Source organism: Mesocricetus auratus, unplaced genomic scaffold (assembly GCF_017639785.1).
Source record: "Mesocricetus auratus isolate SY011 unplaced genomic scaffold, BCM_Maur_2.0 Super-Scaffold_100010, whole genome shotgun sequence".
Taxonomy (NCBI): domain Eukaryota; kingdom Metazoa; phylum Chordata; class Mammalia; order Rodentia; family Cricetidae; genus Mesocricetus; species Mesocricetus auratus.
The window spans coordinates 84,401,147-84,415,907 of record NW_024429194.1 but is presented as its reverse complement, the minus strand read 5'-3'; the positions used below and the strand labels follow the sequence as shown (position 1 = coordinate 84,415,907).

At 44.5% G+C, this 14,761-nt stretch overlaps 1 protein-coding gene across 4 annotated transcripts in view; it reads right to left on the bottom strand.

Moving 5' to 3' along the window:
• Positions 1–14,761, bottom strand: part of Enthd1 (ENTH domain containing 1) — a 114,024-nt gene that overhangs the window by 5,991 nt on the left and 93,272 nt on the right. The window contains exons 6-7 of one of the 4 annotated variants that reach the window (XM_040754101.1): positions 11,188–11,592; positions 6,126–6,287 (exon numbers count right to left, since the gene is read on the bottom strand). In XM_040754101.1, coding sequence (XP_040610035.1) covers positions 6,126–6,287; positions 11,188–11,592 — 567 coding nt within the window. The remainder of the gene's footprint in view (positions 1–6,125; positions 6,288–11,187; positions 11,593–14,761) is intronic. The other 3 variants (XM_040754104.1, XM_040754103.1, XM_040754105.1) reach the window with 3 other exon arrangements.

Sequence of the window (14,761 nt, the reverse complement as noted above, 5' to 3'; positions counted from 1 at the left end):
GGACATGGCATCCATAGGAATAGTTGACAGATATGCTGATCTTTTTTTTTTTTAGATTTAATTTATTATGTATGTATACAGTGCTCTGCCTGCAGGTCAGAAGAGGGCATCAGATCTCATTATAGATGGTTGTGAGACGTCATGTGGTTGCTGGGAGTTGAACTCAGGTCCTCTGGAAGAACAGCCAGTGCTCTTAACCAATGAGCCATCTCTCCAGCCCCCAGATATGCTAATCTTTGTCTAGAAGAGGCAATAAAGGAAGAAAGAAACTGTAATTCATTACTTGTGGATCTCATTTCTCTTGTGCATGAGTTAGAACTGAGGTCAGTATGTGAAAGTTATAGAAAAACCCAGTAGATAGCCCAGTCAGTGAAAAGGCTATTATGGTTTGAAGCTGAAAGGTCCCCCAGGCTCATGCTCTGAATGCTAACTCCCCTGGTAGTAGTGGTACTATTTTAGAAGGTGAGGCACCTTTTGGAGGTGGGGCCTTGCTGGCAGAGGTAGGCCACTAGGATGGGGCCCTGGGGGATGTTATCCCTGCCTGCTTCCTGTCTCATTATTTCCTAGACATCACGATGTGAGCCTCCTCCACAGGTCTCCACTCTCTGCTGAGCCGCCTTGCCACGCTTTCCTCCCCACCACAGCTGAATCTTCAGAAACCATGAGCCAGAATAAAAGTTTTCTCCCCTAAGATGGTTCTGGCAGGTTTTGTGGTCATGGCAATGCACCAGTAACCAATTAACAATTTACTATATCAGTGGTGTTTCATACAAGCTGGGCATTCCCGAGGAAATGGCGGGCTTCCTGACATTCGGGGAGCTTGCCAAAGAGGTTATGCGGCCGATGGCAGAAAAATATGTTCTTGATGAAATTTGGAGACTCTGGGGCCCAAAATGTAGTTGCTAGAGTTCTAAGAAACTCCTTCAGAAACAGTATTTGGCAGAAAGAGTGGAAGGGCCAGAGGTGGTGGGTGACTACACGGCAGCTTTGCAAACACGAGCTCACAGTGGTTGTGACAACACAGACAAGACCTGTGCCGGCCTAAGCCAGACCAAATCCCAGTGTGGAGAGGGGCGTTAGCATGAAGCTCCACTCCTAGCCAAGAGCTAATGGCAATCTTAGCTGCTGGGAGAGGGAGGGTCAGTTTTCTCTAAGAGCCGAGCTGTTGGTAAGTCAGCCACACCCCAGCCGAGGGCAAACACATTCAAGAAAATTTGGGCAGCACAAACTGACCTTGATGGGGGTGAGGGTAAGGAAGAATGAAGCATTGGGTGGGAAGGAAAGGGGGACTGAGGGTGAATATGGGAAAAAGGAAATAGAGTTTGAGCTTGCTCTGTTTAGAAAGAAGGCTCTCAGAGGAAACCCCTAAGGAGTCAAGAGGAAAAATGATTACGGGAATCAGACATTAATGGGCAGCCATTTCCACACAAGGGCACAGGTCTGTGCACACATACATGAGCCCACTAAAACCCCCATACCTAACTTTGTGTTCAAGGCAGCAACATTGGGGACTTGTTAGAGGGTGGTTCTTGGGCCTTCCCTGGACCTAGTGAACCAGAGGCAAGGCTGGGTCCAGAAAAGCTGAGTTTCCCGGGTTACAGGTATTTCTGAAGTAAGAATCAGCAAGCTCTACTCTATCTAGCCACCTTTGGCTTTGTGCCACCTCTGCGGAGTGACAGTGTCATGTGGGCTCCAGCTCTGATCTGCAGGCTCAGCGCCTGCGAAAAGCCACTCAGCGCTAATTGCCGCACACCAATTTCCTTTTGTTTCCAAACACTTGGCAGCTGTGCTGCACCCTTCAATCTGCTCCTGGGGCACTCCTCCACTGTCCCTTCTCTTCCCCTGCCCAGGCTCCCCACAGAAGTGATGCGGGCATCCTGCTGGCACTGATCCTCTTTGTGCTCTGAATACTGCAGTAAGATCCAGGAAGTGGCCGTGTTTTAAGACATTGTCGTGTGATACTCACGGGCCAGTTGTCAGCTGCTCAAGGACAGCACTGACAAATTCATTCCAAATGTTGATGTGTTATCTTTAACACTTATACTGCAAATGCAGAAGACCTGCTAATTAAGATACAATAGCATTCCATTTAAATGGCATTTAGAACTACGGTGCAAAGACGAAAAAAGTACATTTCCAGGGACATTAAAATCTTCCATTAGTGTACACGTGTTGTATCTGGAGCAGCAGGCCCCTGGATGGTTGAACACAGATTTCTCTTTTCACTCCCTAATTCATGTCTTTCAGTGCTCCCAGATGACATACAATGACTTCCAAATGAACAATACATACAAACTAAAGTACTGTCATTTCCCTGAGAAATGAAACATTTTATATAAATGGTTATAAAGGATTTATTTATAATGTTAAAAATAATGGTAATTTTGCTACTATTCGGAATCGTACTGTAAAATCGTACTATTATGAATCGTAATGTAAAAATCTGATATGCAGGGTATCTGCTATTCAATCCCCAAAAGGGTGGAGACCCCCAGGCTGAGAACCGCTGGCTTTTACGGTTCACAGTCTGCTGTGTCCATCTGGTTATTTCACCAGCAGGGAAGAACTGCACAGAACAGCCGTGGGCCAAAGATAGAAACACGCTGAGGCCACAGCACACACTGCTGTTCCCCATCAGAGGGGACGCAGGCTGCTCATCTCCACAAAGACACACCAGGCAGCAGTGACCTGCGAGCGGGAGTGAACACTGCCTGTTGTGGTGTCATACTAGTGCCTGTCGTCCTGGCACCCGCAGGTCCTGTCTGTTCAGTGTTCGAAGACACAGACAATGACAGAAAACAGTCTGAGCTACAGACAGTAACAAAAATCAAGCCGAGGTGAGGCAATGGGCTGCCCCTGGGTCATTCTTCAGTATCAAAGGTCAGAAGGAGCTGGCATTCAGGAGGCAATGAAGCTTGTAGGTGGCACCTCAACTCCATTCGAGGTCACTGAGACACACATGTGCGAGTGCGTTTGAATTTCCTCAGCTCATTACGCCAGTTCATGATGTTGGACCAGGAACCTTCATATAAACACTTTTTAAAAACCAAACTTAAAAAAAAAGTGTGGTTTTTTGAGACAGGGTTTCTGTAGCTTTGGAGGCTGTCCTGGAACTCGATCTGTAGAGCAGGCTGGCCTCGACAGAGATCCGCCTGCCTCTGCCTCCCGAGTGCTGAGATTAAAGGTGTGCACCACCACAGCTCGGCTTCATGTAAAGACTACTTAAAAGCAGAAGACCAGAGCTTCCTCATCCTCCATCATCCCTAGCGCCAGTCTGTAGAGACTGCAGTGCTCCCTTCTGTGCTCCCCCCAGTATCAACTCTGTCTCCGTTCTCACCAGATTCCTGCTGCCTCGCCTTTCCCATGCTGCGCCGCTGTGATGTTTTCCTCATCTGCCTACGCTGTCTCCTAGTCAGAAGCAGAGAGGGAGGCACACTGGTACTCTGCCCATGTTCTCCTTTGTATTCACCCGGGATCTGAAGCCCATGAAACGGTGCTGCCCACAATTAGAGTGGCTCTTCACACTTCAGTTACCCCAGACTAGAGACGTCCTCACAGACATGCCCAGAGCTTTGTCCCCTGGGTGATTCTAGATCCTATCAAGTTGTCAGTCACTGGCAATCATCTCCTTGGGTGCCCTGCCCCTCAGAAAGAAGCAATCAAGGCTGTGACTTTGGATGTGGGGCGCACAGAGGCTTGCTGCTTCAAGACAGCAAGCAGTCCTGCGAAACAGCCTCTGTCCTCCAAGAACTTTGTTTCTTGGGTTCTGGACTCAGGTCCACTCTCCCAGGGTCATGCCCCACCAGGACCCCTGGTCACCTCCCTGTGTGGTCTCTAGTCTCCCTGAATTGTCTGAGTGGGTATGCAGAACCTCCGTAACAGAGCAGTGGTTGAATGTGCTGAGTACCAAGTCCCACACGGAGGGCTTTGCTTCCGTGTCACAGAGCCACCCTCATCTGTCTCACAGACCAGGCACCAACATGCAGAGGCCAGGTGCCTCACCCAGTTGCCACGCTGTGGGTGACTTAAGAGCTGGGATCATAAACCCAGACACTCCTCTGACTCTAGAGCCTGTGCTGTCACAGGAATGCTGCTCAGCCAATTATGAGCCCTAATTAGGCTTCATGGTGAGGGTTAGGTGCTTGATTTATTCTCCAGTTTCTCTCCCTCACTAGGAACTCTGCCACCGCGCTCTGTCAGACTCACAGCATCTCTTCTGTTGGGGCTCTCTGGCTGTTGAGATGGCTCAGCGGGTAAGGCACTTGCTGCCAAGCCTGATGAGCTGAGTCCCATCCCTGGGACCCACACAGTGCAAGGAGAGAACGGACTCCTGTAGTCTGTCCTCTGACCTCCATATATGAGCTGTGGCACACACACATCTACATACATACACATATACAATAAATAAGTAAATAGATAAATACATGCAATAACTTGAAAGCAGTAACTAACACAAACAATTCAGTGCTTAGTAATGGAGAAGTTTTAACAATTTACAATAAGTGTAAAATCTATCATTGTCACATAAATATGTTATCTCTCTATCTATCATCTACCTATCTACCCATCTCTCCCTTCTATTAACAAAATTGGAAAGAGAAATTAAGGTCCAAATGAATTTTTAAAGAAATCAAATATAGACTATAACTAAGAATGAGGGTAAGGAATGGAGTAGGCAGATTAAGTACCTCGGTGTCAGCTGGAGGGAAAGATGAACTCTGTTATTCAGTCAGTCATGCTGACTGACAGCCCAGGGCCTCCCACCCAGGGCCAGCACTCCAACAGCTGTAGAAGTTTCAAACTATAAAGTTGCCACTCTGGTTCTCTCAAATGTGTGCACCTGGCACTCTGCTTCATGATGCATCTGCAATGCCCTACTTTCAAGGTTTAGGCTATTCTACATACTCTACATTTCCAATGGAGACTAATGGAAGATTCCACTGGACAACTTCTAAGACTCCGTTTACCAACAAAAAGCCGTCTGGGGCTGCAGGGAGTCAACAGTGACATAGAGAGAGAGAAAGCCCCTTCTCTTGCGTTTCTAACCTGCAGCCATAGAGCTCCTCTCCACTGCTCTCACAAACAGTCGCAGTTCTCAGGGCAGAGACTGCTTTAGTTTTCCTGAGATGTGGGGTCATGTCTCCCAGAGTAGGCCCCACTAAGCATCCGGGGAGGACCTGAGCTTCTGAGCTGTCTACACCTTCCAAGTGCAGGGCTTATAGGTGTGTGCTCCATGCCTGGTTTATGCGGTGCTCGGGATGGAACCCAGAGCCTCAGCTTCCTACATGCCAGACAAGCATGCTACCAACTGTGCTATTACTGTAAATGAGAAATGACACTATCCTTTCTTGTTTTGTTTTGTTTTTGAGACAGGGTTTCTCTGTGTAGTCTTGGCTGTCCTGGAACTTGCTCTGTTCCAGGCTGGCCTTGAAGCCACAGAGATCTGTCTGCCTCTGTGTCCTGAGTACTAGGATTAAAGGTGTACAACACTACTACCTCTTCTCTCTCTCTCTCTCTCTCTCTCTCTCTCTCTCTCTCTCTCTCTCTCTCTCTCCTCTCTCTCTCTCTCCTCTCTCTCTCTCTCTCTCTCTCTTCTGTCTGTCTCTCTCTCTCTCTCTCTCTCTCTCTCTCTCTCTCTCTCTCTCTCTCTCTCTCTCTCTCTCTCTCTCTCTCTCTCTCTCTCTCTCTCTCTCTCTCTCTCTCTCTCTCTCTCTCTCTCTCTCTCTCTCTCTCTCTCTCTCTCTCTCTCTCTCTCTCTCTCTCTCTCTCTCTCTCTCTCTCTCTCTCTCTCTCTCTCTCTCTCTCTCTCTCTCTCTCTCTCTCTCTCTCTCTCTCTCTCTCTCCAGTCCCTTTAACTTTAACCTCTAACCGCCCGTAGCTGTAAACAGTAATACAGTTTCTACTTTGTCTGGAGGCAGAACCTTGCTCTGTTGCCCAGGCTGGCCTTGAGCAGCACCTGGTTGTCAATCACTGACCTTGTATCCTGAACTCTTGCTAGACCTACCCATTGATCCCCCTATTGTTATTTTTTTGTCTTGTTTTTGTTTGGGTTAGTTTTAGTTTTTTTGGTGTCTGCGCGCATTTCCTACATAAAGAATCATGTTATTGAACAAAGGCAGCACTACCTTTTCCTTCCCGGTATCCACATCTTCTATCTTTTCCTATGGCCGATTTTGCCTGGCTGGGCCCTCTAACACACTGCTGAATAGAAGTGGTGCAGAAAGACGCGTGTCCCTCCTTGCTTGATCCAGTCAGAACAGCATTCGCTCTTTCATCATTAATTATGTCTGCAGTTGAATTTTAAAATATGCTCGTTATCAGCTTGAGGGAAGTTCCTCTTTATTCCTAATTTGCTTACATTTTTTATAATCATAATTAAATGTAGAATTGTATCAATTTTCTACATGAATCAAGATAATTATATCATTTTAAATCTTATTTTATTAATGTGGTGGATTGTAGAGATTTATTTTCAAACGTCAAGCCAGTGCTATTGCTCTGGGAAGAACCCCTGGGTCATGGCACATTGTCACTTCTCCATCTTGCTGGATTCGATTTGCTAACATATTAAGAATGTCTGCATCTGATGTTAATCTATGTTGTTCTCTAATTTACTTTTCTTGCATTGTATGTCAGGCCTGGGAAGAAGATTAGCCATCTTCATGAAATGATGGGGTAATGCTTTGTCAGTATTTGGAAAGAATGGTGGAAGCCTGAAACTTTTCCTTCCTTAGAATATACCAGTAAAACTACATGGGACTGAGGCATTGTTTGTAAGATGGTTCTGGTTATAAACTCAGATATTTATGTTTGTGTATGTATGCATTTCCATAATATATATGTATATACACATATATACATATGCTTTAACATACATGTGTGTATGCATATTTTATAACATACACTTTTGACACAGGAATGCATACATACATGTACACGGATCTATCTATGACTTTTGACAAACACAAAGGTTATCTCAGGTCAGTTCAGTAATTTACCAGCTTATCCATTTCAACTAAGGACTCATTAGATGTTCGTATTTATAGGGTCTGTAGCTATTCAGTGTTTTTCCTGGTGGTGCATGGAATTAAACCTGGGGCTTGTGCAGGCTGAGCAGTGCCCTTCCACTGTCTTCATTTTATCAGCCACTGTTGGAAATACTTCCTTATTTAACTTTTGGTTTCTTCTTTGCCATATATTATCTAGAAGTGTACCAGTAAGGGCCTAAAATTTAGGGTTCTTCTGAGTATTTTATTATCATTTTCTAACTTAATCCCATTGTAGCTGGAGAACATACACTTAAGGTTTTTAAAATTTATTGCTAGCTTATATATTTCCAGATTAGATAATTCCATCAGTTTATCTTCAAATTCACATACTCTTCCTTCCTTCCTTTCCAGTCTACTGCTGAATAACTCCAGGGAGTCTGTCATTTCAATTAGTTTTCATCTCTGCAATGTCCATTTTGCTCTTTTATAGTTTTGTATTCTGAGACTGTCCTCTCTGTTCATTCATTTGTCTACTTAAAGTCCTGGAATACATTTTTTGTTGATTGTTGAGATGGTATCCTACTGTGTATCCAAGGCTAGCCTCAAACTCACTATGTAGTCTAGACTAGCCTTGAACTCATTATCCTCTTGCCCCAGCCTCTTGAGTGCTACATATAAAAGTGTTCACCACCATGTCAGGCTAAGCTCTTGAAGACATTTTTAATGGCTGCTTCATGGACCCACCTGCTAATCACAATGTATCTGTCATCTAATGGACAGCTTCTATTAACTTCTTCCTTGTCTTCATTATGGTTCATGTATTCCTATTTCTTCAAATGTCTGGTATTTTATTTATTTATTCTTAATTGTCTGTGTGGGTTTATGCATATGAGTGAAGGTATCTGTGGGAGTCAAAAGGGGGCATTGGATTCCTTGGAGCTCGAGTTAAGGCCACGGTGAGGTGTCCAGTGTTGTTGCTGGGAATTGGCCTGGGTCCTCTACAAGAGCCTTACAGTCTCTTAAGCCCTCAGCAGAACCTCCAGCTCCATGTTGGGCATTGAAAAAATGCCACAGTACATGTTAGTGGAGCCCCTTGATTCTGTGGCTGTCCCTTGAAGACTGGTTTTCACTCCTGTGGGCAGATAACTTGTCTGACTCTTCAAACTGTCACCCGTGCAGTAGACAGAGGCTGAGGCCTTTTCTTTTTCTTTTTGTTTCCAGCAGGAATTGGGGAGGGGGGTGGTACTCATTGGGATCCTACTACAAGTTAGTTAGAGATCAGTCAAGGATTTGAGTAGATTTTATAGGATTCACCCTTTTGAGTCTCCCTCAAGATTTCCATCACCACCCCTGGTGTCTCTGTACACTGAGCTGTCCTCTGTTTCTCTCCTGGGGACGTCAGACATGTGGTCTAAGCTGCCCATGGCCACGCAGAGCTGAGGACATCTACGAATCCAGCCCAACACAAACCATGAAGTCACCTAACACGTGAGAGTTTTGTGAGGGTTTTTGTTGTTGTTGTTGTTGGTTTTTTGTGGCTCAAGCCTTGGTTCTTGAGTGTAAACTTTGCAGGTGACAGTGCCACTTGACAATGTCAAAGGCTGGGCATGCTGGCTAGGCCATTTGGACCAGGGTATGCTCAGGGGCTTCATTTCAGGACTGTATCTTTTCAGCTTTACACTGTCTACTCCGCCTTCATAGCATAGATAGTAATGGTCTAATGAAAGTCTAGCTTCTATTTGAAAGTACCTGCCTTTGTTATATGCCTTGTGACTCTGGGTTCTCGACATCTGTGACTCTGCTCTTGTGGTCAAATGCTTTTTGGTCAAATGCCTAAGTTTTTTTTCTGTGATTACAGTAGCTTTCACAAAAAGGTCTGTTTTCGAGGTGCTGGATGGAGGCTGAAGCAGCCACTGTGTTCTAGACTCTACATGGATTTTTCTGCCTATACAGATGGTGCTGTTTCTGATGTGTCCTTCCTAGAGTGTGGCTGAGTGGTACAGTCTGTCAGGTCCCCTGGGCCCAGCTGAATGAGAGGAGCATCCTCATTTGCTCCGTGTCCCCTGACATAAGACGTTACCAGTGGCTCTGCTTAGCTTGCTGGTCTCTCAGAAGCTCACCCGTTTTAGTTTCTTTCTGAGAACATACAGCTTTGCAACACACAGTTGCAGAGACAGAGAATTGCTTCCCTGTGGTTCCTCATTCTCTCACTGGCCCAGAGTCACTTTGGGCTTTGAGACACTTTGGAACACTCAAACTCAAGCTCCAAGGCCCAGTAAGACTGGGAACCCACTTCTGACCCACGGAGGGGATGACTGAGGTCAACTGAGACTCATCAAAATACTCTTCTCCCTGGGGTCCAGATCCACTGTGTTTCTCCCTTGGTGGTCTTCTGATAACTTACACCAACTTTCAGTAATTTTTCACCTTTAATACCATTGGAGGTGTGTCGGAAAACGATCCAAGAATGGAGTCCTGTGAGGAGACTTCTGAGTGTTTATGAAAAAACTCCAAGAAAACAAGACAAGAGTCTTATGACTTCAGTTTCTTCAAAACATGGACATGCTCTTGGAATTTTTTTGTGCTCCTCCCAGATGTAGTGGATAGGCTTATTTCAGATTATTCATTAGTGCTTGCTGTTGTTATTCAAGTACATGCCTCTATGGAAAACATGTGTTTGTCACATGTGGCAGGTCCTTGTGATTGTACATTTTACGCATGTGAGTTTTTTAGCCCTCAGAGTATAAATTGTCTGATGCTCTGAATAAAGTTGGCTATTTCATGAGACTTTAGCTGACCTTGTTTATTGGCTACATCCTGCCAGGTCCCACCTCTAGACTACTAAAAAGAGGTGGAATTAAATGGCCTGTCAACTTCATTATAACCATAGCAGCTTCCCAGAGCACAGCCATGCATAGAGGTCACCACAGCACAGTGTAGGCATCTTCCTTGGAAGGCAGTCTCAGCAAGGAAATTAATTTGATGGCAAAACAGTGATCCATCTGTCCATCTGTCTGTCCATGTGCCTGTGCACTTATGCCATGATGTGCATGAAAGTCCAAAGAAAACATGTAGTAGTAGGTGCTCTCCTTCCAGTGTGTGGGGTCCTGGGGATTGAACTCAGATCACCAGGTTTGGTACAAAGTGCCTTTACCTGCTGAGCCTCTTGGCAGTCTTAAGACTTAGCTTTACTACCTTAAGGCTATTCAATGCCAACATGTTTCAAACAGAGTAAACTTTGACACCTCTTTTTCAAAGAGGATCTTTTTATCATTCACCACCGAAACCAAGGTCAGTTCATTTAGCCCTGCCCTGCCCCATTCTTCTTATTCCTGCATATTTTTACATGCTGGCTTCCATTACTTTGTTTATATTCCTTTTTGATTTTCATTTGAAGCTGTTTAAAAGATTTATGCTGAAATCTTTGAATTTATATGAGTTGGTAAGCGTGATCATACAGAAGCACCAACAAAACCACCACTGGTTTAAAATTCATGTGCAAACAAACTATTCTTTCACTAATTAACTTTGAAAAAGAAAGCCTAATTTCATAATACAAGATTTAATCACTGACAGCCAAGAGTCAGGCTTGATTCTCTATCGCACAATCTAAATAATAGCACGGCCCATTTCACTCTGCTTTGTTTTATATAGGGGCTCATTATGCAGCCCTGCTCACCTTGAACTCAGTCTTCTTCCTCTGCTGAAGAGTGCTGGGATGACAGGTACATCTTGCTATGCCCAGCCCCTTCCTTGATGTTTTATAAAGACAGAGAAAGAACATGGTTACCTGCCCCTTTGGTGCAAATACTATAGTGCCTTAAAGAAAGCATACACAGCTGTGTACATATGTGCCTACACACAAAACAAACCACTTCTCTTGCACACAATCATGAGTTACCTACATGTTTAACTGGAAGCCTCAGTGAATGCCAGTAATGTCTAATTTGGTTTATATAGAGATTATTTATAATGAATGTTAATATATTCAACCAAGTACTTGCCTAAAGTATCTACTACTCATTTGCTAAAAAGGACACATGACCAGCCAAGAAGGCCTTCAGTGGTGTGTACATCCTGACAGAATTGGTGAAGAGTGAGCAGAGGAGACAAGAGAAGGGGAGAAGGCAGATGAGTCACAGAATACCACTGCAGAGCATTTTCACTCGCATTATTGCTTGTTTTGGGGTACACTCACCCCGCATGGCTAAGGGCTTGAGGCTCACATCTTTCATATCTTCCATCCAGCAGAGTCTGGATTTTTTAGGTGTCTGGAGGGCCTTACTGGATCTGGGCTCCTTCTCTGGGGTGTCAGTTTTGAACGAGGGTGAGACGTACAGTGTTTCCACCGAGGACCGGTTGGGGAACACGGATGCTGACTTGGACATCCTCAAACCCAGGCTGTTGAACTCGTCTTTACCTGGTGGCCTAAATGCCTGCAAAGGTGTCAGTGTTTCAAAGCTTTTTGTGGCTGTCTGCTTTTCCTGAGGCGTTTGTGGGGGACTTTCTGTGAGAGCATTTGTGATGGTTTTCTCCAGTCTCTTGCCTAAACTCATATTTGTCTGCATTGATGGTCTTTTTTCTGAAGGAGTAGACACAGCATCTGTAAAATAGCAAGTAGCCCAAATTAAAACTGAAACATTCCATTTAAAATCCATTTTAATAAATAGGATCTTTCTTATTTAGTCTTTTGCTTTCCTACTAGGCTGGTATATTCTATTTCAAGTACCTTCGAGCTATAACTGATGCCTTAGTCATTTGGTGACTGCCTTCTCCCTCTCTCAGAGGCACTAAAACACAAGGCACAGACAATTTCAAATAACTTCCCTTTAAATATTTCTCCCTCCACTCACTGATCTGTCTCTGAGCCACTATATTTTTAGTGCCTTCAAACCTGTATCCTTTATAAGATAAACTAGACAAAATATGCATCACTCTATCCTTATGGAACCCTTAATCTCTCCTAGAATGAAAGCTGTCTTCTCCCAGGAGGCACATTCAGGAGTACCCTAGGGCCAGCATCATTTTAATGAATCTTTTGTCAATGTGAAGGACAACACATTTTTTTTTGCAGAGCTGTTCTGATGGTTATTACAGTGAAAACTTTTGGTTCATCTTGTCACTAAATAGCCACTAATACACCAAAGCACCAGGAGATCCTGGGACAGGTCAGGGATCATGAACAGAAGGGGCTGAGGCAGTGTAAGAAACCAAAACCTCAGGTGAAGCTGGGTTGGGACTACTGCCTGGACCCACATATTTGGACTGAATTTCTAGATGGGACTGGATCCCAACCCTCAATGTGAGGGACTGTTCTCAGAGAATCTCATCCTAGCCTGGATATGGAAAGAAGAAATTGTTCCTTAAGAGATTGGGTTCTTGAAATTAGAGTCAAACACAGTGAAAGGGGTGTGTGTGTTCTCTGGCACTTCACTAGGGAGGAGGGTGTGGAGCCTGTGGAGTTCACTGTTAGGTGATTGCACACATTACAAAGTACATGTATGACACTTCACAGTGCACACAGACACAAGCTCTCAGCAGCTCCAAGGCTGGAGAAGAACTTCTGCTGTTTACCCACAACTATGAAGGTTAAGAACTTTATATTGGTTGCCTCAGTATTGCGATGTGGCTGGCTAGTTGAGGTTTGTGTGTGGTCACTCAGTAAAGATGCCTGAGGAAACCAAGACCCAAGACCAATTTTAGTTTTCCAGTTAATGACATGGATCATCAATATTTTCTATTTGAATGAAGAGATCTTTCTGAGGGACCTCATTTCAAATTCATTAGATGCTCTGGCTAAGATAAGAGATGAGAGTTTGACAGATCCTAATACACTATTCTGGGAAGGAGCTGCACATTAATCTCATTCCCAACAAACAAGATCAAACTGATAATACTAGAACTGGAATGGCCAAGGCTGACTTGATTATTGACCGTGACACTACTGCCCAGTCTGGCACCAAAGCCCTCATGGAGGCCTTGCAGATTGGCGCAGATATCTTTATGACTGGTCAGTTTGGTGTTGCTGTTAACTCTGTGTATCTGGTTGCTGGGAAAGTGACTGTGATCACCAAGCATGACGATGAGTCGTATGCCTGGGAGTCTTCAGCGGGCCGTCATTCCAGTGAGAACTGACACAATGAACCAATGGGCCGGGGAACAAAGGTCACCTTACATCTGAAGGAGGACTAAGCTGAGTATTGGAGGGAAGGAGAATGGAGGAAGTTGTGAGGAAGCACACTCAGCTCACTGGCTACTCTATTACTCTCGGAAGTCAGTGATGATGAGGCTGAAGAAAAAGTAGATAGAGAGGAAGAGAAAGAAAGAGAAGAAAAGGGATCCGATGTCAAAAGAAGATGCTGTTTCCAGTGAAGAAGAAAAGGATAGTGACGAGAAGAGGGAGGTTAAGGAAGAATTCATGGACCAACAAGAACTAAACTAAATGAAGCCTATTTGGTTACATAGAAATTATTCAGAACCAATGTTAATATATTCAATCAAGAACTTGCCTGAATTATCTGCTACTCATTTACTAAAAGGTCCCATGACCAGCTAAGGAGACCTTCAGTGGTGTATACATCCTGACAGAACTGGTGAAGAGTGAGCGTGGTAAGGAAGTCCCGGTGGGTGACACTGCTATGGAGACTATGGAGACTCTGAATTTCATTAGAGGGGCAGTGGATCCCAAGAAATGGTGCAGTAAAGCAAAAAATTGGAAGCTATCAGAAAGAGTAAGGTCAAGAAATGCTTGAACTATCCACCGAACTGGCAGAAGATGAAGAGAACTACAAAAAGTTTTATGAGCAGTTCTCAAAAAATATAAAGATCAGAGTCCATGAAGACTCTCAAAATTGGAAGAAGCTGTCGGAGATGTTGTGATGCCACACCACTTCTTCTCGGGACAAGGTGACTTCTTTCAAGGACTACTGCATCAGAACGAAGGAAAACCAGAAGCACATCCATTTTTATCGCAGCTGAAATCAAGGCCCAAGTAGCTAACTCAGTCTTTGTGGAATGTTTCTGACAGCATGACTTAAAAGTGATCTGTACAACTGAGCCCATCAATAATACAGCGTGTCACAGCTGAAGGAATCTGAGGGTAAGACCTTTGTACCAACTACCAAAGAAGGACTGGAACTTCCAGAAGAGAAAAGGAAAACAGGAGGAGACAGACAGTTTGAAAACATATACAAAATTATAAAAGACGTCGTAGAGGGAAAGGTTGAAAAGGTCAAAGTGATTGGTGAAATCTGAATGTGGTATTGTCACAGTACTTACGGGTGAACATCAAACACAGAGAGAATCATGAGCTCAGGCCCCCAAAGACAACTCAATGATAGGTGACACAGCAGCAGAGAAACACGTGGAGATAAACCCTGACCACTCCATTCTGAAACCTTAAGGCAAAAGGCAGCAGCTGACAAGAATGACAAGTTTGTGAAGGGTCAGTCTAGAAGATCCCCAGGTACAAGCTAACAGGATCTACAGGATGGTCAAGCTTGGTCTAGGAAATGATGAAGAGCATTCCACTTTGGGTGATACCAGTGCTGCTGTAACTGAGGGAAATGTCACCCCTCGAAGGGGATGGTGACACATCGCTCATGGAAGAAGCTTCTCGAGAACACATGCTCAGTGCTTCCTTCATTCCTTCTGATGATACAGTTCGAAGGATTTGGGTAACATTTAAAGTATCTGTGCAGCATGAAAACTAAGGGAAAGATAAAATATCTCTTTGCTTCTTAGACTGTTGTACTGTAGGCTTGTTTCGACAG